At 44.2% G+C, this 22,876-nt stretch overlaps 1 protein-coding gene across 1 annotated transcript in view; it reads right to left on the reverse strand.

Moving 5' to 3' along the window:
- Positions 1–22,876, reverse strand: part of TRABD2A (TraB domain containing 2A) — an 83,353-nt gene that overhangs the window by 16,399 nt on the left and 44,078 nt on the right. Inside the window, exons 3-4 of the mRNA XM_056325770.1 lie at positions 14,663–14,809; positions 12,321–12,495 (exon numbers count right to left, since the gene is read on the reverse strand). Of these exons, the coding sequence (XP_056181745.1) occupies positions 12,321–12,495; positions 14,663–14,809 (322 nt within the window). The remainder of the gene's footprint in view (positions 1–12,320; positions 12,496–14,662; positions 14,810–22,876) is intronic.

Raw genomic sequence — 22,876 nt, forward strand, 5'->3', positions numbered from 1 at the left:
ATGAAAAAAAGACAGAAGGGTGAGGGTTTGAGGTACAGGACCTAACCAGGAGCCTCTCTAGCATCAGCACTTTTGCCTCTTTTCTGGGAATAGTCACAGAAAGAGCTTGGTGGTGTGTGAGAGACCTGATTACCAAAAACAACTGTAAGAAACATGAGAAATAATGACTCCAAGGTTTAAGATGAAGCAGCTACACTGCAAGTGAGACTTTGTCCAAAGTCACATGACAGGGAGTAGGCCTCTTTCACCTGTTTTCTGTTTTAGCCTAACACACTTGAATGCCCCCCAAAAGAAAAGCCCCGGGCCCTGTCCCATCAGAAAGCCTGCTCTTTTCTTTCTGTACACAGCCTTGCATTATCCTCATACCCCTAGGTGAAGAGATTCCTCTGAGAGGTCAGTTTACTCTGGTAGGGGGTTGGGGAGCCATGAATCTCTATTCTTCTGTATTCAAGCTCAAAGAGAAACTAAGAAGCTGTTGTGTGCACCAGTTCAGCCATGCACTCTACTGGAGAGTCAATAAGACTCCAGCCTTTAATCTGCATTGAAAGGAGATGGCATGCAGGGACCACAACAGGCAATACGCTCAAACAACAATGCTCTTTGACTAATGTGCACTTGCAGACTAGTCCACACACTCCTGTGGACATGCATTGAGCTCTCCTGACCTTCCTCAGTAGCAATACCCAATCTTGCAGAACACAGGCTACAACTATTGCCATAAAATCCACTTTTCTTGCTTGCAGCTTTTACTGCTAGTGCATGCAGAGGTGTTTTCATCTAGGTAACTGTGCGAGGACTGTGGGTTTCAGCAGGGGGTCCTGAACCACAGTCTGAGCCATCATGAGGCTGAATGAACAAGGAGATACTGCACAACAGAAGTTCTGTTTCTTTTCCTGAATAGTTATTTTTTATCTAAAGCAAGATTGTAAGGCTGAAGAAAACTACATTCCTCTCTGAATTTCAACAAAATCCACAATTCCAGGCTGGCTGATACACAAATTTCCTTGGCCTTCTCTTGGGATCATGTAAAAGGAAACCCCCAAGCCCATGTAATTCTTTATGTCTGCTGTATTTTCCTTGGTAGAAAGACAGCGCTTTCCATGTGCCCCAGAAACATGCCAGGACCTCACCATCTACAAATATCCCAAGACAATGAATCACTGGATGTACGCATAAAATAACAAAACTGTTTGTTAGGAAACCTGATCTGGATTGCTGGCCTCCAAGAAGTGGTGGCAACAGCTACAGCACATGATCATAATAGTGCAACCACAAAACGGCACAAACAGTTCTAGCCACTGGGGACATCGTAAAGTAGGATGTTTATCTCTGCCTGGGCTGGGAGTGCTCAGATGGGCTTTTTGTGCCAGAGAGTCTATGGGTCACTGAAACAAGTATTTTCAATAATGTTTTAGAGGTACAGATCTTATTATTATTTAGAAGCTTCTTGCAAATACCCATGGCAACGATCATCTGCTATCATTCTTCTTAGATTGCTTCCAAGATTTGTATAGATAAATTCATATAACATGCCCCAGGAGGGTGAACAGAACACTTGGAGTGTCTGGATTAGAGATACTGACCTGTAAAAAGGGCATGACATGAGGCTGCTGACTATGCTATCCATGAACAAAAAAAGAGAAACTTAAGCAAAAATTACCACTTAACTGTAAGGCACAATGGACAGTTCATCCCTCTCTATGTCACACCTATGGCAGGATTCTTCTCCTACCCTTTCAGTAATCAAAGTATCCTCCAGTAACAGCCTGTGAGCCAATGAAGCCATGGAGAAGGGTTCAAGACTGCCAGTGCTCCCTCAAAGTATGCAAACCAAGCAAAGGAGAATTCCTGATGGTCTGGAGAACAAAGAATCATAGAATCATTTAGGTTGGAAAAGACTAAGATCATCAAGTCCGACCAGGACTGCCAAGTCTGTCACTAAACCACATCACTAAGCACTGCATCTATGTGTTTTTTAAATACCTCCAGGGATGGTGATTCCACCACCTCTCGGGCAGCCTTTTGCAATGCTTCAACACCCCTTCAGTGAAAAAACTTTTCCTGGTATCCACTCTAAAACTCCCCTGGTGTAACTTGAAGCCATTTCCTCTTGTTCTGTCACTACTCATCTGGGAGAAGAGACCCCACCTGCCTAAAGCCTCTTTTCAAGTAGTGGTAGAGAACAGTAAGATCCCCCCTGAATCTCCTCTTCTCCAGACTAAAGAACCCCAGTTCCCTCAGCCGCTCCTCGTAAGACTTGTGCTCCAGACCCTTCACCAGCTTCATCACCCTTCTCTGGACATGCATGACCCAAGTCAGTCCCACAGGTATGTGCAGTCAAGAGCTGAAAGTTCACATGTGGCAGATCCAGCCAATGACATAGAGGATGCAGAGTACTCTTAAACAATTTCATTGGATGGAATTCAAACTGCAAAACAGACATCCTACTCCTCCCACAGGTACAGATCACTTTGTCCACCTTATGGGCTGATGAATGCTAAAGTGATCCTTACTGACATCAGGTACCTGGCAAAACTAAAATGAGCTCCTGAAAGACACAGCTCTTAGGACACAATGACTAAGAATGGAGACTCAAAAATCAGTCATGTGATATAACTACCCACAGCATCCCCACAGGCAAGAACCCATGGTCTGTTATCCCCTGAAAGGAGCTGAATGAGAGAAATAGAAGCAAACCTGTGGAAAGAAAAGGATGCTCCTCCCTATCCCCAAATCTCTACTTAGTTTAACCTTTTGGCACAAGGACAAGGGACCGCTTATGCTCTGTGAATAACAGGCAAAGTCCATTTTTCACACATACCACAAAGTGACCTCACTCTGCTTCCACAAAGTACTAAGTGACCAGAGAAAGATAACCCTAACCATGTCTTACTGGTGGAGCTTGGCAAGCCATATTGGAGGCAGTCATACCGTAGTCATACCATAGCAAGCACAGAGAGAGTCCTCAACTATCCGTAACCAAGTTACTACCAAACTTGATTGCAAAAATATCTGTGCACAAATGCAGAGAACTTCCTATACAGGCTGACAATGGCAGCAGTGGCAAACATTCCCAGCTGAGCACCCTTGAATAAGGCTGTACTTGGTGCTCAGAAATCCCTCATGCATACACATAGTTATACTTTTTAATTACATGTTGGGATGCAGAACATGGAGTCATTTTAATGCAGTTAGTAAAATTCTGGAGGAAAAAAAGATAAAGTATTTAATACGATCCAAAGCAAAAGGAGGAAAGCAGGTAATGTGATCAACTGTTACATTAGTTTCCTTTAAATGCATGCCTTTGTAGACACTGTTCAAGAGAAAGACACTGCTTTCAAGCATGAGCACCATGCACCCAGGCGAGGTGAGCTCACACTTCACTTCTCCCAGCATCAGAGGGAGGAAGTCCTGTGCAGGAGGTAAACAGAGGTTATTGATAAAGTAGCTGGTATTCCTGATCTGCCACCTAAGTTAAAACAGTTTCTCAAAGAGAAAACATGTAACACTAAAAGTAATAAAACCTTCTTGCTTTCCAAGTTGGGAAAAGCTCAGGTACCGAAACACAAACCAAAGGACCAAGAGCACGGTACTCTCACAAATTTAGTGCTGCCAGGAGAAGGGAATGACAAAAATTGAAGGTGATGGAGGTGGCCCTAGGGGTATTGTACATCAACTTAAAGACTTCCCGAACTCACATTAAGTGAGGGACTACAAAGATGTTGCATTACAATACTTCTGCATGCATGTAGATCAAATCCCCAGCAAGCAGCCCTACTGTGTCCTCCAATCCTTTTAAGACTGCAGACTTCCAAACATACTCCTTCCTGTGACTACCTGTAAGATTAAATACTACTCCATAAACACTGAAGTTCAGGTTTTACTCCACTGAGGCCAGGTCAAGTGTTTGTTTTCAAAAACCATGATTTCCTTCAAACCTCTTTTTTAGTACAAAATCTTGGTGGATTCAGTCACTCTCAATCCAAAGCGGAAAATCTGGTGGGCAAGACTGTGGAACATTGGTAATCTCTATGCCCCAGAAAAAAAATTTCACTAAAGATGGAGAGATTTAAAAAAGGTGCCTCAAACCTGCATTCACTCAGGAGGAAACAAAAAACAACCCACCATTTCTTTAAAACTTATGTGCTTTGCTAATTAACTCACCTATATGGAATTACTAAGATTCATTTTCCATATTTGTTTGTAGGAGAATCATGTAAACATTAAATCCTTCTCAGAATAGTTGAAGATGAAGGACTTGCACAACATGGGAAAAATTGCCTAGTACCACAGAAAAGAACCATATGAAGTTACAATTTGCATGAGCCAAAATGAAGGCATTTTTCTTGTGAAAGACACCAAGACACTCTTATCATCCAGGTTCTGTCAAAAACTAGGTCTCATAAACATATGACTTTTGGTCCTGAGGATTCCCATTTTTACCTTCGGGTAAAGTCAAACTTTCTGATAACTACTGACTGATAATTGAAGCTAGAGAAGGGTTTTCCACTGATCATAAGGCCAAATTTACAGCAAAGTTAACATAAGGAAAAAGTTTACAGCTCCATATCACTTATTTTGTAAAAACTGAGTCAAAAGGAACAGCTTCTGTTTAGTCAGCCTTTGCCACTGAGGCTGCATCTGCACCGGCATTTACTCAGAGTTTTCCACTGTTGAAGCTCTAGTCTGATTAGGCAAGCAGACCCTCATGTAGGCAATTATGTTAGCAGCCAGCATTTTGTTACCAGTAAGAGAACAAAATATGAATGCTATGTCTGAGCTGCAGTATTCATAGCCACCTCTGCAGTGGGACCTGCTCCCATTCCACCCCACTGCTTCCCACTATATTAAAACATACAAGAAGAGATGAAAGTTTTCCTACTGTAGCTGCCCACTAAAGGTAGCTTGGATAAACCCTAGCACTGAGAAGCAGCTGATGGTCACCACACTGTCAGTACTTGAGCAGAAACAGCACACAGTTGTTTGAACCTGGCTGATTTTAACAGTTGTACTTACTAATACATTGGAACAGAGGTTTCTGCCTCTAATGCAGAAATGCAAAGCTTTCCTTATTTCATGTGTCAGACATGCCAGGAGGAGCGCCCTTCATGTGAACCCTGGGGCTTTGGATGTGGATCCTGCCTCCACACAACATTATCTATCCCCTTCAGGGGTTGTTGTTCTAATAAACCCTGTCATTAGCATTCTGCAGACTCAAAGAGGCTACTCAGGAAAACAGTCTCAAACTGCTGGGTTGTATCTGGCATTCTCAGATTACAGAGGTACAGGCACACCTTCAGGGACTCAGCCTTTCCTCCCAACCAAATAGGCTAAAGTGATGCTGCACTGCAGAGACATAAGAAGCAAGCAGGCAATCAGCAAGCCCTTTGTGCCCATGTAGAAGTGATGTAGCCCCAGAAGATTCATTTAATCTGTTTTATCATTATGTTATCGTCCTGCCCTCCCCTCCATTTCTGTCCTCTTCCAGGACCTGCCAAGATTCAGCTTCTTGTTCTCATGAACTTCCTTGGTTAAACATTTCAAATCCTTTATATAATGTACAGATAAATTTACATTACCTGTGTACACCCACATCTCCCATCCTAAATGTGCTGATGGCAGGTTCAAGGGCAAACTAATGGCCCATTTACCTGGGCAACTTTCATATTCTCATGGCAGGTTTTTGTTTGGTTTTGTTTTACAGGTATAAACACCTACACAAAGTGGACAGAGACATCCTGGGCTTAGCACTGTTGATTATTTTTACAAACAGTGGTGACAGGTCCTTTCTCCAGTTTTTTCTTTTCCAGAGACAATGTATCTTGTTCCTCTTGCATAATTTCCCATCCAAAAATGCTAGATGGAATAGCAGGTTTCAAGAAATAACAGTGAACAGCTTTACATGGAAACACTACCACCTAACACACCACTCAGGACAGAGACTCAAGGGAAACTGGAATTGTGCTGAAAATCTGATCTTTTCTTTTTGCTTTTTATGACAAAAGGGGAAAGGGGAAAGGCATCAGACATGCCTGTGGATCCAATGCACTTGGCACCAAAGACTGACACATAACTGACCAATCTCCCACATCCCAAGGGCTGCCTCAGAACCTAGAGAAGTTTGAAGAAGCCATTTGGTGGACTATGGCAGACTCTGGGGTAACTATACGTGGTAGCACATTCTTTCTTTTCCTTGTGCAGATGGCTAAGACAATAGGTTACACACCCACCTTCAGCTCAGACAGGGTCAATTACACTTCTATAATGATATCCAAATCCTTCTTCTGTGTGTTGTTGAATCACATGTCAACCATCCATGAGTTAATTTTAGTTTAGCAAGTATCAGTTGACTCAGCTGCTGGGAGGAAGACAGCTAAGATCTGGAGCTCTTAGCTGGATTGCTAATTCGGATACTGGTTCATCAGTCTGCTCACAACAATTCTTTCTGGGAGGTCTTGCAAAGGGCAGGGTAGTAAAGGCTGGGAAAAAAAGCAGCTAGTACCTGGAAGTTTGAATCCATACAGCCTTAGCAATGCTAAATAAGCACACGCATTATCTTCTTTAGTAATTAGAAGAAATAATAGCTGAAGAAGTTTTCGCCACCATCCCCCTTTTGTTAGTGTTAGTGGTAGCTTGCCAACATCCACTATACTTTAAAGCCTCAGAATCATGCTTTTTTTTCAGGAGCAGCAAAGAAAAAAGAGCTCTGAGAGAAAAAGGAATTTGCCAGTGTTTACAGCTTGAGAAGTTGGTCCTTTTAATCTTGTCACATCAACTAGCATCTCTCAGTGAAGTCAGTCATTTCATCCACAGGGATATAAGGCATCTTAGTTCCCCCTGTACTTTTTGTTCCCGAGCCGGCACTTCTGGAGTTTCTCAGCTGTTCAAAGTGGCAGGAGATACTGGAGGGAATTTAAACTTGGCTCCCAGAAACTCTGGCTTCACCTGAGGCCTTGTCTGTTACAATAAATTCAGGATCTCATGCCACTAAGTATGCTTCCTCCTGCATACAAAAAAAAAAATCCCATGCTTCCCCCCCCCCCCCCCTTGTAGTAAGTAAGCCAAAGCAAACAAGCCATGCTCATCCTAGAATAAAAGTGACCATACAGAAGGAAAGCCCATCTAGAGTAGAATCTGGTGAGAAACATAAAGGGAAACATGGAATGCTTCTACCTCAACAGGAAAATGTAGGCTAGAAAAATATCTTCCCAGTGCTGAAGGGGGCAGGAAACATGATGGCAAAGAATATGGAAAAGGCCAAGGTACTCAGTGCCGCTGTCACTTTATTTACTGGTAAAACCAGCCTTCAGGAATCTCAGGTTTCTATGACTAGAGAGAAAGTACAGAGAAAAGGTTTACCCTGGGTGGAGGAGAATGAGTTTAAGGTACATTCAAACAGAAAAGACGTGCAAGTTCCAATAGGATACACCCAGAGGAACCTTGTGAGCTTGCCAATGTCACTAAGAGGCCACTCTCATTATCTTTAAAATCTTGTGGCAATTGGGGAAGGTCCCTGAGGACTGGAAAAAAGCAAGTATTACTCCTATCTTCAAGAAAGGCAAGAAGGAGGATCTGGGGAACTACAAACTGGTCAGCCACACCTCTATTCTTGCAGAAGGTGATGGAACAAATTATCCTGCAAACCATTTCCAAATGTATTAGGGATAAGCAGATGACTGAGAGTGGTTGGTACGGATATATGATGGGGGTGTCCTGGCTCATGAAGCTCAGCAAATCAAGTCCTGCGCCTGAGCAGGAATAGCTCCAGGCACCAGGATAGGCTGGGCACCGACTGGCTGAAGAGCAGCTTGGCAGAAAAGGATGTAGTGTCCTGGTGGTCATCAAGTTGACCTTAAGCCAGCAATGTGCCCCTGTGGCAAAGAAGGCCAAAGGCCTCCAGGACTGCATTAGGAGAGGTGTTGCCAGGAGACCGAGGGAGGCAATCCTTCCCTGCTCCTCAGCCCCAGCAACATACATCTGGATCCAGTGTCTACCTCTGGGCTCCCCAGTTCAAAAGAGATGTGGACATATTGGATAGAGTCCAGCAAAGGGCCACAAAGATTATGAACAATTAGAACATCTGTCATACAAGGAGAAGCTGAGAGAGCTAGGACTGTTCAGCCTGGCAAAGGGAAGGTTCAGAGGGTGTAAGATGTATAAATACCTGATAGGAGGTTGTAAAATAGGTAGAGCAGAACCTTTCTCAGTGGTGCCCCATGAAAGGAAAAGAGGCAATGAACACAAACTGATATAAAGGAAATGCCAATTAAATGTAAGAAAAAGCTTCTTTAGTGTGAGAGCGGTTAAACACTAGAATAGCTTGCTCAGAAAGGTTCTGGAGTCTCCATCCTTGCAGATACTCAAAATCTGACCAGGCTCAGTCCTAGGAAAACTGCTCTATATGATCCTGCTCTAAGCAGAAGAGTGGACCACAAGATATCCAGAGATGCCTGTCAGCTTCAGCTATACTGTGATTCTGTGAAGGTTTAATCAGAAGGCAGCACCCTTGTAAGACCTGTACGACTGGTGAAGCAGCCTTCTCTATGTCAATGTACACCTCTTAGACAAACCAGAAACCTATAGTGTTATCTAGCTGGCTGTCTATGAAGTCACATGTGACATCACTTACTTTGGCTTAGCGTTCAAATCCTGAATGTTCCACTTACAGTTCAGAGAAATTAAAAATGCACATGGAAGAAAGACTGCTTGTGAGAGATTATAGCTGGCTTTGCTTCACAGGTTCTTCCACTGGCAACAGGGAGTAGGTTTGGCTTGTAACTTTAGTGCCACCACACAAAAAAGCCTGTCTACAATTAAAATAAAATACTTACTGAACATGGTGGAATGCCGCTGGCATTACCATCTCTCTTCCCATACTTCCCTCTAATTCCCTCAAACAGAGTTATATTGGCTTGAAACTTTCCAGGTTTGCACTTTGGCCAGAAGCAAAGCTTTTTGGACAGTTGCAGCAAAATCTGTTATTTTTTAGCTCTCCAATTTTGTGCAAGCTTAAATTACTTCCAAACAAAAACAATTCCAGAAATGAGCTCTGACTGCGTAATGTTTTCAACAGAGTATAGGGGGTGTTTTTCTGATCTGTTAAAATGTAGTAGAAGCATAAAATATGCTGGATCTAATGATCAAATCTATCACATTCCAAATTACCACATGTAATACCCTATAAGAAATCAACCTCTATAGCCTTGCAGCTGTATTAAGATCTGGAAAGAGGTAGGAGCTTTATTTTGCACAATGCATTACGCATCTCTGAACTATATCAACCCATCTGAGATATAAAATTAATCATCAATCTTTTCTGATTTTTCCTCCATAAGAATAAAAATACAAAGAGTAGTTTAAATAACAAGAGGGGGTATTTGTAATACCACAGCCACCCACAAATCATGACCCTGCTTGGATGTAATTGATGATAAAAGTGGTTTTTTCAATGATGTTTGGTTAATGAAAAGAACAGAACTTTCCTTACAAAAAGTCTAGCCCTTTTAAAAATAAAAAGCACAGGGTGAAAAAAATCTGGGAAGAAACAACTAAAAGTCTTCTCTCCCTTCTAATCTGGAGACCCTTCAGTATCCTACTACTATTTTAATTCAACCTTGTCCTGGAGTTTATCAGCCAGTGCTAGGAGATACTTTTTTCACTGTGGGCCAGAAGAGGGGAAGCCACGATGCAGTGATGATTTTGTCCCATTCCTATGGCCTTCCCTTTTCTCCTCTTCTGCAGCTCATTCTAACCTGCCTTCTGTGAGCACTTTCCCAGAACCCTAGTCCAGTAATTAACAACTGTACAATACTCAAGCAGTGCTCCAAATGGAACAGAAGACATTTGTTCATCTTCATTGCTGGCTAGCATAAAAATAAATCTTCTGCATAATTATCTATCACATACAGCAACCTTGATAAGCAAAAGGCTAAATTAGCTTGCTGGAAAATAATAAAAGCATGCACTCATATTTGTAATGTGCACTCAGAAAACCTCTAAACTGTGTAGAAATGCATCTGTTTTTTGCATTATATCCTGTGATGTTACTTGTCATTTAGAAAAATAATACAAAACAAATAATAAAAAAAAAAGAAAAAAGAAATGCCCATGCAGTCAAAAAAAAAAGGGATAATGCGGATAATATGCTGCTAAAAGTGGGAGGCTGGCACTGTCCTTTGAGCAGAGCTATTTGGAAGGGCAGATGAGAACAGAGGCCAGACTGGTATCAAAGCCAGACTGTAATCGGGGACAATTTCAAAGGTGATCTAGAGCCCCCAGAGAAGACAGAGAACCTGTCTGGATTCAAAAGTATGATGGAAAAGCACAAGAAGACCACACATGTTGCTTGGAAAACAAGCCATGTGCACATAAGCCACGGATCAAAGGTGTTCATATAGGCCCAAGGCTCCAGGCAGTGCTGCAGTACAGCAGTGTTGGGTGAATCTGTTTTACTGGAAGTGTAAATCAGGGGACAAAGAAGGGGACAACTGGGAAAAGGAAAATAAGATGAAGGAGGAAAGCAAGAATTCAGAAAGCCTGGGATGGTTTGTAGGACTGTCAATGAAGGTTGAAAACAAGAGAGATGGGGAAGGACAGGGATCTGTCCTGCTCCTGCAAGTGTTTCTGGGCTCTGGGGCTGAGCTGTGCCCACTAGTGACAATGAAGTCTGGGGCAGAAGAGCGGGAAGAGAAGGAAATTGATGGAATGAGACAAATGAGACAAAAGCATCTTAAAGACAGGTGACTTGTCCAACGCAGCTGCTGGGATTCAGGGGCTATGTGCAGGAAAAGGCTCTTTTCTCTCAAAGGATTCTGCTCCTGGAGTAGGGCATACTCAGAGTGACACTTGCACCCACAACTGTCTGTTTGCATGGGTCACTCATTGCACAGTTGTGACCCAGTTACTGCAGCCCCAACATCTGTGACCAGCCTCCTGATGGAAGACTAGCTACCTGCAACTGATGCAACTGGCAGTCAGGGCTGACATATATGCTGGTCAGGAATGCACATCAGTTCAGCAGCAGGGACAAGTGCAATCAAAACATCAGCAGCAAAGTACAGCAAAGCTCTGGTCTTAGCTTACAGACAGACATGACCAAAATCTACACAACCTGTGCCTGCTTCACTGTTCTTTGCGACAGCAAGTTGCACAGAGCAACGATAGCGCAGGAAGATAGTGTGTTACAATCTTCATGCGTGCCTGAACAGACATTATCAGCCACCTTTCATTACCTCCCTGCTGTCACAGGACCCTTGTTATGATAAGTTTGTAACCACAGCTCCCTGCTGCAAGTGAAGAGATTCTCACAGACTTCAAATACCAATGCTTTTTGAATGTTTAAGTAAATATTTTCCTTGCCTTGTCTAGATCTTCCATCCTCACTAAAGCAGTAGCCACTGAGACTGGAAAACATCACATGGAGCCTAACACCAGTTTCAGTTCTCCCCCCTTCTCAAGGCCCATATGGTTCATGGTGATGGGATGTGATACTCCTCTAGGAATTTCACACACCGATAGGTGTCTTTTCACACACTGATCCTCACTTCTTCCCTTCCCTGGAGCTAGAGCTAAGGACAGGAGTCACGGCAAACCAATCCTATTTACACCCTGCACCCAGCCCTAGTGTGAAGTGTGGGTGTTAACCTCGCTGAGTTGAATGTGCCTGTAGACTCCTGCTGGCTGCTAAGAGGCAGAAAATGGAGTAGGTTTTCCCCAGCTGGGCCCAGTGGTCTCCTCCAAAACAGTGGCAGACACAATTTCCTTGTGGAAGCACAGTGAAAGACGTAAGGAGCTGCAGCACAAAGAGAAAGGTGAAAGTGTGTCTCACCTCTCCCCTTGCATTTATTGAGCCCCTTAAATTCATGCGATTTGGCATGTTACTCTTTTGGATATGTTCTTGAAAGGTTTATTCAAGCACTGGTGCAACATCTGACTTTATACCTTCTATCTCAGCTCCATGTTTCTCCTGCCCTTCCACCCTGGTTGGCCAGACCACAAGGACGTATACCCAAGAGCTGTTCCTTTTGTGTATGCACTGTAGTTCGTTCAGTATCTTTGGCTATGCATATAAAAAAAAGTCTATAATTATTAAATATTGGAATCAATGCATACACTCTGAGCTCTTTGCATACTAAATAAAAAGAGTCTCCTACACTGAAAAAGTTTTCCTGCTGGAGTACAACTATCAGGGTAAAGCTGTGTTCTGTGTCCACCATGGCGAAAGTTCTAACCTTTCTTTAAACTAAGACAAGCATTTGTAAAACGCTTCTAGCAGACGTGGGAAGAATATGTTCAGGTTGAAGGGCACCTCGATCACATACCAGCTCCAAATGCAAAGAAGAAACTCTTGTCTGGGTACTCTTCCAGCAGATCCTTCACCCTCCTGCCCATTCGCTCATTTCGCTTGTAGATGAGCTCCTGACGGAAGTAGCTGTCTATCTCTTGGGCAGTAATGCGTTCATGGGCCAGAAGTGTAGCATTAATGAAATTTGGGACCTAGGGTAGGGGAAAAAAAAGTCTTCATGAAAGGGGCATTTATTTCACAGGCAGCCATCATACACAGGTATTTTGCTCCATCACTGAATGCAGCAATTGCCCAGTAAGAAAAACCCCAAAGAAAGCTAAAAAATTACTCAGCAAATTTCTAATAATGCACAGAGCTTCAATTCTCTCAACATATTGTTTCATAAGTCAGCTGGCTGAATATTATTTTTTTTTTTACAAAGTCAACAAATATCCTCCCTTTTCCACACTTTAGATCCCAAATTCTGATTGTTTGGCTGAAGAAAGTAAATATTTGCCACGGGCTATCTTTAGCTACATACCTCTTCCCTAAGTTGCCATAGGTATGACATAACTGTAACGATAATTACACTCTTCTAAGAGAGTTTGACTGGTATCAGAACCCTCAGGCTGTCAAAAAATAACTGCAATTTGAACTAGTTAACAAAACATCCCTAAACTTTCCAAAAGAAAGAGGGCCAGATTTTGTCAGGAAAGAAAGTATTACCACCTCCAGTTCACCTGTCCTCAAGGTATCTTTTAAATTACTGGCTTCCTCCCCTGGGGCCCCCAGGACAGCTGTGGCTGCACACTACCCTGACCTCTTGCTAGTAAACAGAAACATGGGTCTGGAGTTGCAGTCATCCTGACTTCTTGAGAAGTAGCTTCAGGCACTGCAGCTACAGGGACTACTAAGGAAAGGGCCTGCAAATGGTGGTTTCTGGGGAGCAAACACTAAACTAGATGCTTTCCCTTGCAAGGCTGCAGCAGCTAAAGAGTATCTGGAGGCAGTTAAAGACTATTATCGACTGTTTCCAAAGGGTTCTTAGCCCACAGAGGGTCATCTACTCAGACAGGATGGGGTCAAATACAATTTACAAAGAAGTTCTGCTTAAAAACATTAGCTGATACCGTTGCAGACTAGCTCCACTGTGAGGGAAACTGTCCTGCAGTAGGGCCCTTCAGGTAAGTAACGGGCATTTGCTTCCCTGGAGACATACATGTCTTGGCAAGAGCTGTTTTCTCCAAGGACCTCAATGCAACACCAGCTGTCTGCAGCTTGTAACACCTCAGCAGAATAGTGATGCAGCATCTGTATGCTCTTACAGTGCTGGCCTCCTTTAAGAAGCCCTTTGAAATCTACGAATCAAATGCACTGTGTAAAAGCTAAGCAGTATTAATGACCAGGTTGCCTGCACTTGCAGGCTGAAGGGTGTGCAGAACAGAAAGGGGAGAACGCATGCACAAAGCTCAGCACTGGAGAAGTAAGGGTTCATATGACAGTATTTCCAGCTCTGCAGCACTGCACCATATATATTAAAAAGCCATAGGAAAATAGTTATTCAGCAGTGAAAGCCCAGGTACCAACACTCGCTTGTTCAGCGCTGTGAGGCTAGAACCTATGTTTTCATTGATGTGCACAAACTGCTAGGCAGTACCTCACAGACAGGAATAGAAAGGCCTGATATCCCAGTCTGAGGTTAGCTAATCTAACAGCCCAAACAGGTGAAATTGGTCCCTGCTGGGCATTTTCTAGTGGTTTAAAGATCAGAGCATTACATTCCACTGTGCTGCTTAGGAAACAGTCTCCATAAACCAAGTCTATGAGACTTCAGAAGGTTTTCTTCTCCTTAAGATTCAGTCTCTATCTTTTCTTTGTTTCACTCCATTTCCCTTCTTTGGGCCTTGCCCACAGTACACAATCATACTGATAGGGGATATTAAAAAGCTTGCAGCTTGCCCAGCCTTACACAAGTGTCCAAGTCAAGAGTGCATTTCTCTGTTGCTGTCTGCACAAAAAGAGCCTGCTGCTTTTCTCTGTTGGCGATAAGTTTGCTCATACCTAAGCTAGCATAATGTCACAGGATCCTTAAGAAAATAAAGGATCAACTTATAGAGCTTTGATGCTACAGCAAACACAGCACTCATCCAAAAGGTAAAGCCAGGTGTGCCTTTACTTCTTGCATGCAGGAAAATGGGGTGAGGTGGTGCAGACTCCTGGGACAGGAGGCACAGGAAAGCCAACAGGCCAGGGAGCCAGCAATGTGCCCTTGGCCCTTGCCTGTAAAGGGCCTGCCTGAGGAAAGATGAGCATGAGTGAGACAGGGGTTACACTATGGGGACACGTACATAGTACAAGGGCTGTGGTGGCAAGACTCACTTGAGAAGTGTCATGGTTGAAGATGATGGAGTTGAGGTCTCCACAGTTGTAATGCTTGATAAGATCTTCTGTCGTATAGGGGATCTGGAAACTCCCTGCTCGGAGGCTCTCCTGCTGCAAGAGAGTCTGATTCAAAGCAAAGACCACCTGAGGAAGGGGAAGAGGGAGGAAAAGACAGAGTTCCTGGTGAGTTCTCATCTTGCCCCTTGAGAAGGTCACAGACACACAGCTGCCTGCTGAGGGCTCTCTGAAGCTGCTCCCACTCTGAGCAAGTCAGTCCACATGTTGCCAACCCATGCCTCCTCCAGGTCTGCAGATACTCAGGTCCCACAAGCCTGCTCACAGGGAACAGGCTCACCACAAGTAACTCCAGGAGGTTTGCCCATGATGTGATTAATACAGAAGATACAAAGGGGCAGACTGAAACAGGGGCTGTCTTGCTCCCCTAGATGACAGTTTGCCTGACCACCATAGAGCCTCAGCACCCAGACAGGCTCCCACCCCCACAGCTCCTCAGCTACCTACCTAAATTAAGCACAGCTTCTCCTTGTTTGCCCTTTCTTTCTCATCCGCGAGGAACATCAATGCTGTTGTTTCCTGCTTTGTGTCTCCTTCTCCTACACACCCCATTTGTTTCAGGCAGGAATGGCTCTCTGGAGCAGGCCAGGGAAGGTTGGTGGCTGCTGTCCCACAGCAGCCTAGCGGTCTCCCCCCAGTGATGGACTCTGCAGGCAGGGGGCTGCCACTGCCTGCGCTCCATCCTCCTCCTCCTCAGCATTCACCCAGGAATGCAAACACTCTCATTCCCTTCACCCCAAGCTGAACCAGCGTGGCTTCCACAGCTCCTAGCCACAGTGAGCCACTCCCTTGACCAGAAGACCAGGTCTTCTCCAGGTGTTGCTGCTTCCCCAGCTCCTCCACAGCATGGGTGTCCCAAGGCAGTGGCCTCAGGGCCTGACCCAGAGAGAGCTGCCCCCCAGCTGCCAGGGCAGCGCACACCTCACCAGGCTGACTGCCACTTCAAAGGCACGACAGCCATTTGGAGCAACACTTGACAGGGGCCTCTGGAGCCAAACAGACCATACAGGACCACTGTACACCTTGCTGCTCCAGCCACCACGGCAGGTGGCCACCAAGCTCTGGAGGGGCAGGGAGCCCATTCTGCCCCAAGTCCAGAACCCCCTCCAGGCTGAGCACAGGGTGCCAGTGGGCACACAGGTGGGGCGCAGGGCTGGCTACTCACCTGTGCAGACAGCAGCTCGATATCAGCATGGGGCAACTAAAATGCTGCCATCTCTCCCAAACAGCGCTTACTCAAGTACCACTGGTTTGCATGCTGAGACTAGACAACTGGAACACGCTTTCCTACTGCGTACTGGCATATTGCTTTTATTTCTAAAGGAGACAGAAAGCTGAGAGATATCACTGAGGTCTTGAAACACATTTCACAAGCTACTCTTGGGAGGGCTGTTTTCCAAGCTCTCGTGACTCTCTGCAGCCTGACAAGGGCTCTGTGTAATTAATACCTCCTGGATATTTGCCTTGAACACCATCAAAAGCACTCTGGAGCTGGAGGTATTCATCAACACCATGAAAGTCGAATGTTAGTAAGCATACTCATGATGTACTGAGATTATGTGCACCAAATCTTGGGATTACAGGACAGGGCAGATGCAGGAACAAAACAGGTGCAATTTGCCCTCTCCCCACACAACAATCCATCTCCCACAGAAAGATGCAGGTCCCATCAAACCTGGAATCACACTGTCCCCACTACAGCTAGGGTTGCCTGTCTGGATCCAAACCACTGTGTATTTAACTGAATATGAAAGCACATAACTTCGCATTAGTTCTGGAAGGGTGTTCATGAATAGCAACATTAGCTCCCATCTCATGTTTTTAAAAAGGGCAAGAATTCACTTTGTTGGTACAAACTGCACCTGATTAAAAGAATACCTCCAGGCAGACACTCAGGAAAGTTATATTGAACTAACCAGTGGCCATCTTGCAAAGGACCCCTGTTTAATTTGGAAGTAAACAAAACTAATTGAAACCACTTCATATCTGAACAAAAGTTTGCATGCTGGCTGAGGCTCATTGCACTCAGAAGCCATCATTTTCCATTTGTTTGGCTTCACTTCCCACACAGAGATGCCCTAACGGATGTTAATGATCAGACAAGATTCACTGAGAGACAGGCCAAATCCATGCTGATAACACAGGATTTCTACAGCCAGGACTGCTAGGTCATGCCAGGAAAATCTCATACATACAATCAGTCCAGCCAAAGGCACTTCCATGGGAATGGCTTGGTTTGTAAGTTATGCGACTACCATCGCAGCATCTGCCTGGACAATTTACCATTAAAGCAATATGGCCCTTTCTAGACTCAGCAGCCTCTGAAACAATAACCAGGCAGTCCCTGACCACAGAGCAGGAATAAGACCTGTGATGGTCACCTGAGCGGGTCAGGTAGCTCTGCCTCCATTTACAGTAAGTACAACAAAGAGGCTTTACAATTTTTACCTTTCGATTTTCATCAGAACACAGTGGAGGGTAACAGGCTTCTGTGCAGAAAACACCAGCCTGCTGGGTGAGACGTGAGAACAAAGCAAACCTTCCTCTCTCTGCTGCACTCCCACAACCTGCACTCCTGCTGTCACTTGCTCCGCATGCTACCTTCTGCTCCACGCACATATCTTCCCTCCTCCCTTGCAGTGTGCTTCAGGTGGAACAGATTCAGTCTCTCCTCTAAGCAGACCTGGCCTGGACCATGGCAGTCAGGTCAAGCCACACAAGCATCTTTCTTCCTTGTGCCCACACACCGGCCACAATAAACTAGCACACAGTGAACTGCAAAAAGCTAAATAAATGTGTCTCAAGAGCACAGTTTAAAACTGCACTGACTACCTGCAGTTATGGAGGATTACCACACATGTTTACATAGGAATAGAGTCAACTCACACCCCGCCCCACTACACACACTTCAGATTTCTACTGCTGGCATGACACAGAGCTGTCCTGGTAAGGCAGTTTTGGCAGTTCTCCAGTCTTTGCTAAGAGTACATCCTTCTGGTATGGAGGTGGGAGAGTTGATACTGGAAATGTGAAGAAATCTCAGGATGGCAGCAGCTGAAGGGCTTGCCTTCCCAGCTGGGGAAACACAAAAGACCTTTCACAATGAGGTGCTTCATGTTTCACCTCAAAGAATAACAAGTGTCCAGGCTCACTGCCCAAGACTCCCACACTCCATTCTGACCAAACTGCCTGGGGACAGACCATCCAATAGGCTGCTAAGGACCCATAGCCCAGTCAGTGGGTTCGCATGACACTGCATGGGCTGTTTTTCTTTGGCACAGAGGATTACAAAGTGCTGTTCCCTGCCAGGTGAGACTTACCCATGAGCAACATCTTTGCCCATTTGGATCTAGATCTGCATCCTATCACTGTACATAGCACTGAGAGAGAAGTCACACAAGAACAACCCGAAGTCTACTCAGAGAGGGGATTTTCATCGTGACATTGTAAGGGACAGTGGTGGTCTCAGCTCCTTTGAAAACAGCTGCAGCAGCTCAAGTCCCTGCATACCACTGTCCACCACAGCCCGAGCACTGGGAGCCAGAAAAGTCAGGATACGATTAATGGTAGAAATCTAAAAAACATCAATGTCTTTGACAGTTAGCCTTCCCTAATGAGTTACAGTAATTCATGTCATCAGGCTTTGCACAGCTGGAGGGTAGGAGATGCTATTGCCAAAAGTACTCTCCACATCAGCTGGCCTGAACAGAATGGTGGCATCTGCTGGAGGGAGATCATGGCACCTACTGAACAGTTACACAGGATTATGATTTGGTGTCTGTTTGTGTGTTGAGCCTCCCAAAGGAATGTAATAGTTTCTCTCCATTTCTGCATCACTCGTACATTCTTGGAGGAACTGTAACCAGCAGAAAGAAGAGTGTGGGGTTAAAGAGGGAGGAGCTGTTTCCAGTACCAGGTGTTGCTTATAGCTGTGCCCTCGTGAGAAGGTTATCTTCAGTAAATAGTAATGGATAAACACTGTCAGGATCTCAAGAGAAAGAAGATTCTTGAACCTACTGTTCTGAAAATATTTAAAGACCCTGAGGTGGGTCTTATTCAGAGGTTGGTAACTCTTATCTGTCATTATTTCTCAAAGAAAACATTAGACTAGGTGCAAAGTAATAGTTAAGGAACACCACAGCCATCAGACTCGGTGGATCAGATCCCTGTCTTGTTTACCAGATGCAAAAAGCTGAAGAAAGTCGATAAAGCATGAGAAGCGGGGACCAGATCACCAGTCGATCTGCAGCTGCTATATGTGCTTGGCACAAATACTGCTTGCCTTCCTAGGTCCCCATTCAATCATGCAGTCCTTTCATTTCTAGGAAGTCCAAGGAGTTAAGACAACAACAGGAAAGAAGGGAAGGTTGAAGAGAAATTTTCAATTTTGATTAGAAATCAAAACCAAGAATTTGTGCTGAGCTGAGCTCCTCCAACAGACGGTACAGAAAGCATGCATCTGTCTCCCAGGTATCTCTTCCACTGCACTGTTTTACCAATTCCAAAATCTTTCCTGTGCTAGAATCCACAGAAATCACTCTACATTAATCCTCCTTGCAAAACTATTCTTCCTTACTTCACACCTCCCCACCCCCCCAGCCCAGCAACTCTACCCTACTCTGCTCCATTAAGTGTATTCATACTAGCATCAAAGCATCTCCTGAAAAGATGTATTCTGAGAACAAAAGTAACAAGTTTATTAGAAAGGGATTTTTTTCCTCCCACCTCCCATTTCTACTGTGATCTCTCTGTCTTTCCCCAACTCTCTCCCTTTTTGTACTGTGGAAAAAATCGATTAAGCTCTCTGGTATACATATTGCTGCAAGCCTCATTCTCCTCCTGGAGATTTCTTCAGCTGTCAGGAGACACTTGTCCCCTTTGCTAGCATTCTTGGAGTGGCCCGCTAGGCTAAGGGGGTGGGGAAAAGGGGGTTAGAGCCCAGCAGATGCCTTTTTTGTCAAAGACAAAAGACCCCCTGCCATCCTCTCCACTTTTCAGCACTTTCATCCACAGTGGATCAAAGTGCTATTCTGCATATGAAAGGAACCTGGCATTATGCGCCTCAAATTAGCCTATCGCCATCCCGCTAGCCTCCAAGTCTTCCCAACAAAAGCACTCACATCTGTTCCATCGTTTGCCTCATCTTCTGGGGTTTTTTCTCTTTGCTCTCAGTTTTTGAGGGCCATTCAGCCCCTTGAATTATAGTCTGGGGGAGCATCTTCCTTGCTCTGGGATCGCTCAGCCGGACAATTTGCTTTTAATTGTCTTAAGGAATCATGGGTTGCTTTTGGGCCCTTCCCAGCGACTAACTGCATCTATTATGGCTTTCCATTCAGTCTCTTCAGCCAATTCTTTCCCTCTTCCTCCTCCTTCTCAAAAGTGTGTTTCTCTCCTTGCTCTTCACCTGGAGGAGACCAATGCTTCTCTGGGCCAGCAAACACTACTGCCCCAAATCAAAGCGAGCCTCAAATCAAAGACATTATCACTATGAAAGTCAATAGTCCTCCTTTGTCATGGTAATGGTCCAGCACACCAAGTGCTGAGAAGAAAGCAGGATTCCTTGCTCAAATGTAACGCAGCTCCTGAGATGTCTGGTGCCCGTGCCTCAGCTGCCTTCAAGGCAGAAAGTTTGGACTGGTATTCTCAGAGCCTGAAAAGTGAATCCACCTGCCATGAGAAGCCCTACAAACACCAGCCTGCACAAATAGGCAGGAGAAGTCTGATTTTGGCAGGGGCTGAGGTTGCCAACAGGAGATTTAACCCACCATCTGCACCTGTCAGAAGAACCTAAGTCACTTTAAGGGCTGTTGCATCAGATTAGATGCTCCTTGTGGCCCCTGCAATAAGCTTTTGTAAAGACAACAAAAAGGGAGCAACTTCCCAAACTTGGATCACTTCTGTGAGAAAGGATGGATTCAGGTGACTAGAAAAGACAGGTTTTCTGAGGGACGCACCCAGAGGACAAGAGACAAACAATACAAGTCATGAAACAAAAGGAAATGGGAACTGTTCTAGGTTACCTACAAGCTGCAAATTTCCCATGGACTTGGTTTTATTTATGACTTGTGTTCTCAAAAGCCAGCATGGCAAGCAGAGGGAACACTTCTCCTCTAGCACAATCATCCAAGGCACTTAGATGACACTGTCTCAAATCAGACACACAGATGCTGACAGAGGTAATGGCAGTGAAGGATTTGAACTTTGGTCTGCTGACAACAAAATCACCCTGGCACATCTGGTGCCAGATTCTTGTAGCGTGTCTTTCTAGAACTGAATAAGAAGACATGAAGTTTTTTGTTGCTATCTGAGACTTATATGGGAATACACAAGCCAACCTTTCTCCAACTAGGAGCTATGAAAACAAGGGACTTCCAATAATTTTCAACATTGGGCACTTTTGAAGTAGTGAATGAATTTGTCATCTTTCTTTTGATGCAGAAGGATGGTAGATAATGCTGAATCAGAGAAGCGCTGCTTACAGCACTGCTAGAAGAAGTGCAGCTCATTTACTTGTAACAGATTGCATTAATATGTAGTCTTTTGCCTGAGTAATTTACACTGACTTACAGGCTTTTATGTTTCCACTGAAAGCAGGAGAAATAAACATCCCACTATGTGCTGAATGTGGAATAAGACCAGCAGTGGAATAGATTGTTCCCATTTTCACAGGTCAGTTTGCAGTTCACAGCTAGACGCTTCCATAACCTTGCTGCAACTTGCTCCCGTCTTTCTGCAGGGTCATAGCGTGGCTATGAACCTGCCGCTACACCTCATCCCTGAGAGCTCTCCACCCAAGTGTTCACTGGGGTGCCTCCTTGTGCTGCAGGAGTGCCTGAAACTTCCATGAAGTTCATGCTTGTGCAGAAAATCACTCTGTGCTAGAAATGAATGGGTGATGCATGTTTGCACGTTACTAGAGAAGTAACTTTTTTTTTATTTCATCTTTGTTAAGGATTTTGTAAACATTAGAAAGTTTGCTTTTAAAACCTTCATCAGATACATTGTTACCTCATCAAACAGAACTAGGGACTAGCCCTCGAATAGCAAAACAATGGACTTTCAACACATTACACTTAGCATACCTGCCTGTCTCCTACTCAGCATTTCTTCAGTTAGCAATGTCCAGCTTGTTTTGGAGTAGCATTGCTACGTAGCTGGTAAACTCGGGTCAAGAACAGGCATCAGAACAATTAACCAAATGAAAAAGAATTACTAGCAATCCAGATTTCTCTTTGGGTATGCCCGCTTTCCAATTTAGAGGACTGTTTAACCAGTATGCTAGTAGTAAGGGTATCTTTCTTTTGCACAATTATTTATTTTACAAGACACTTAACTCCAAACTGTATTAAAAGACCAACAGCTGGAAAATGAAAAATCTTAAACTTGGTTTCCTTTGGCTGAGACTGGCTATACTTTTAAAATTCAAGATCTGCAAGGCTTTATTTGCTGTTTGACTGTTTTGGTTTTGGTTTGGTTTTTTTAATCTTCTACTACAATAGGAGTTGCTTTAGTCCACTTCCTTCTTCTTTTCCACTAGATACTCTTAAATTTAGTGGATGCAAAACTAAAATACCAAGGTTAACAAAAGAAACCAAACTTTTTTTTTCTTAACTTTTAAACAACTTTACAGGAAAATTCCCTTGGAAAGGAAACACGTTGGCTTTCCAAACTGTAGAAATGATGAAGACATCGCTGTGTTTGCCACTGCAAGGAGCAAGCTAGTAACATAGCTTACATAGCCCAGCCTATCTCCACACCTTCAAGGACAACATTTAGCAGTACTTTTTATCTTCCTAAAACGCAATCACTGAAACTAAACAAATTTGGTATTGATGACCTGGGATTTGGCTTCCAGTTAGTTCTCTTTCACAGATGCTCTTTGGAGTGCTGCTAGATGAAGAAAAATAGTCTTACAGGCCTGCTCTTGGCTGCATTGATTATTTTTTCACTTGTTCTATGCATGGCCTGTGGTAAAGACTAAACCTGACAGCCATTTGGAAGACTGCTAGAAGTAGCATGTCATAGAAATGCAGACTACTAACACAACTGTCCCCAGTTCTTGTGCACTTCTTTTTGTGGAATGGAGTAATTCAGAAAGGAAACTTTTCATTTGCTTCAGGGCTTCCCCCTTGTTCT

Source organism: Falco biarmicus, chromosome Z (genome assembly GCF_023638135.1).
Source record: "Falco biarmicus isolate bFalBia1 chromosome Z, bFalBia1.pri, whole genome shotgun sequence".
Lineage (NCBI taxonomy): Eukaryota > Metazoa > Chordata > Aves > Falconiformes > Falconidae > Falco > Falco biarmicus.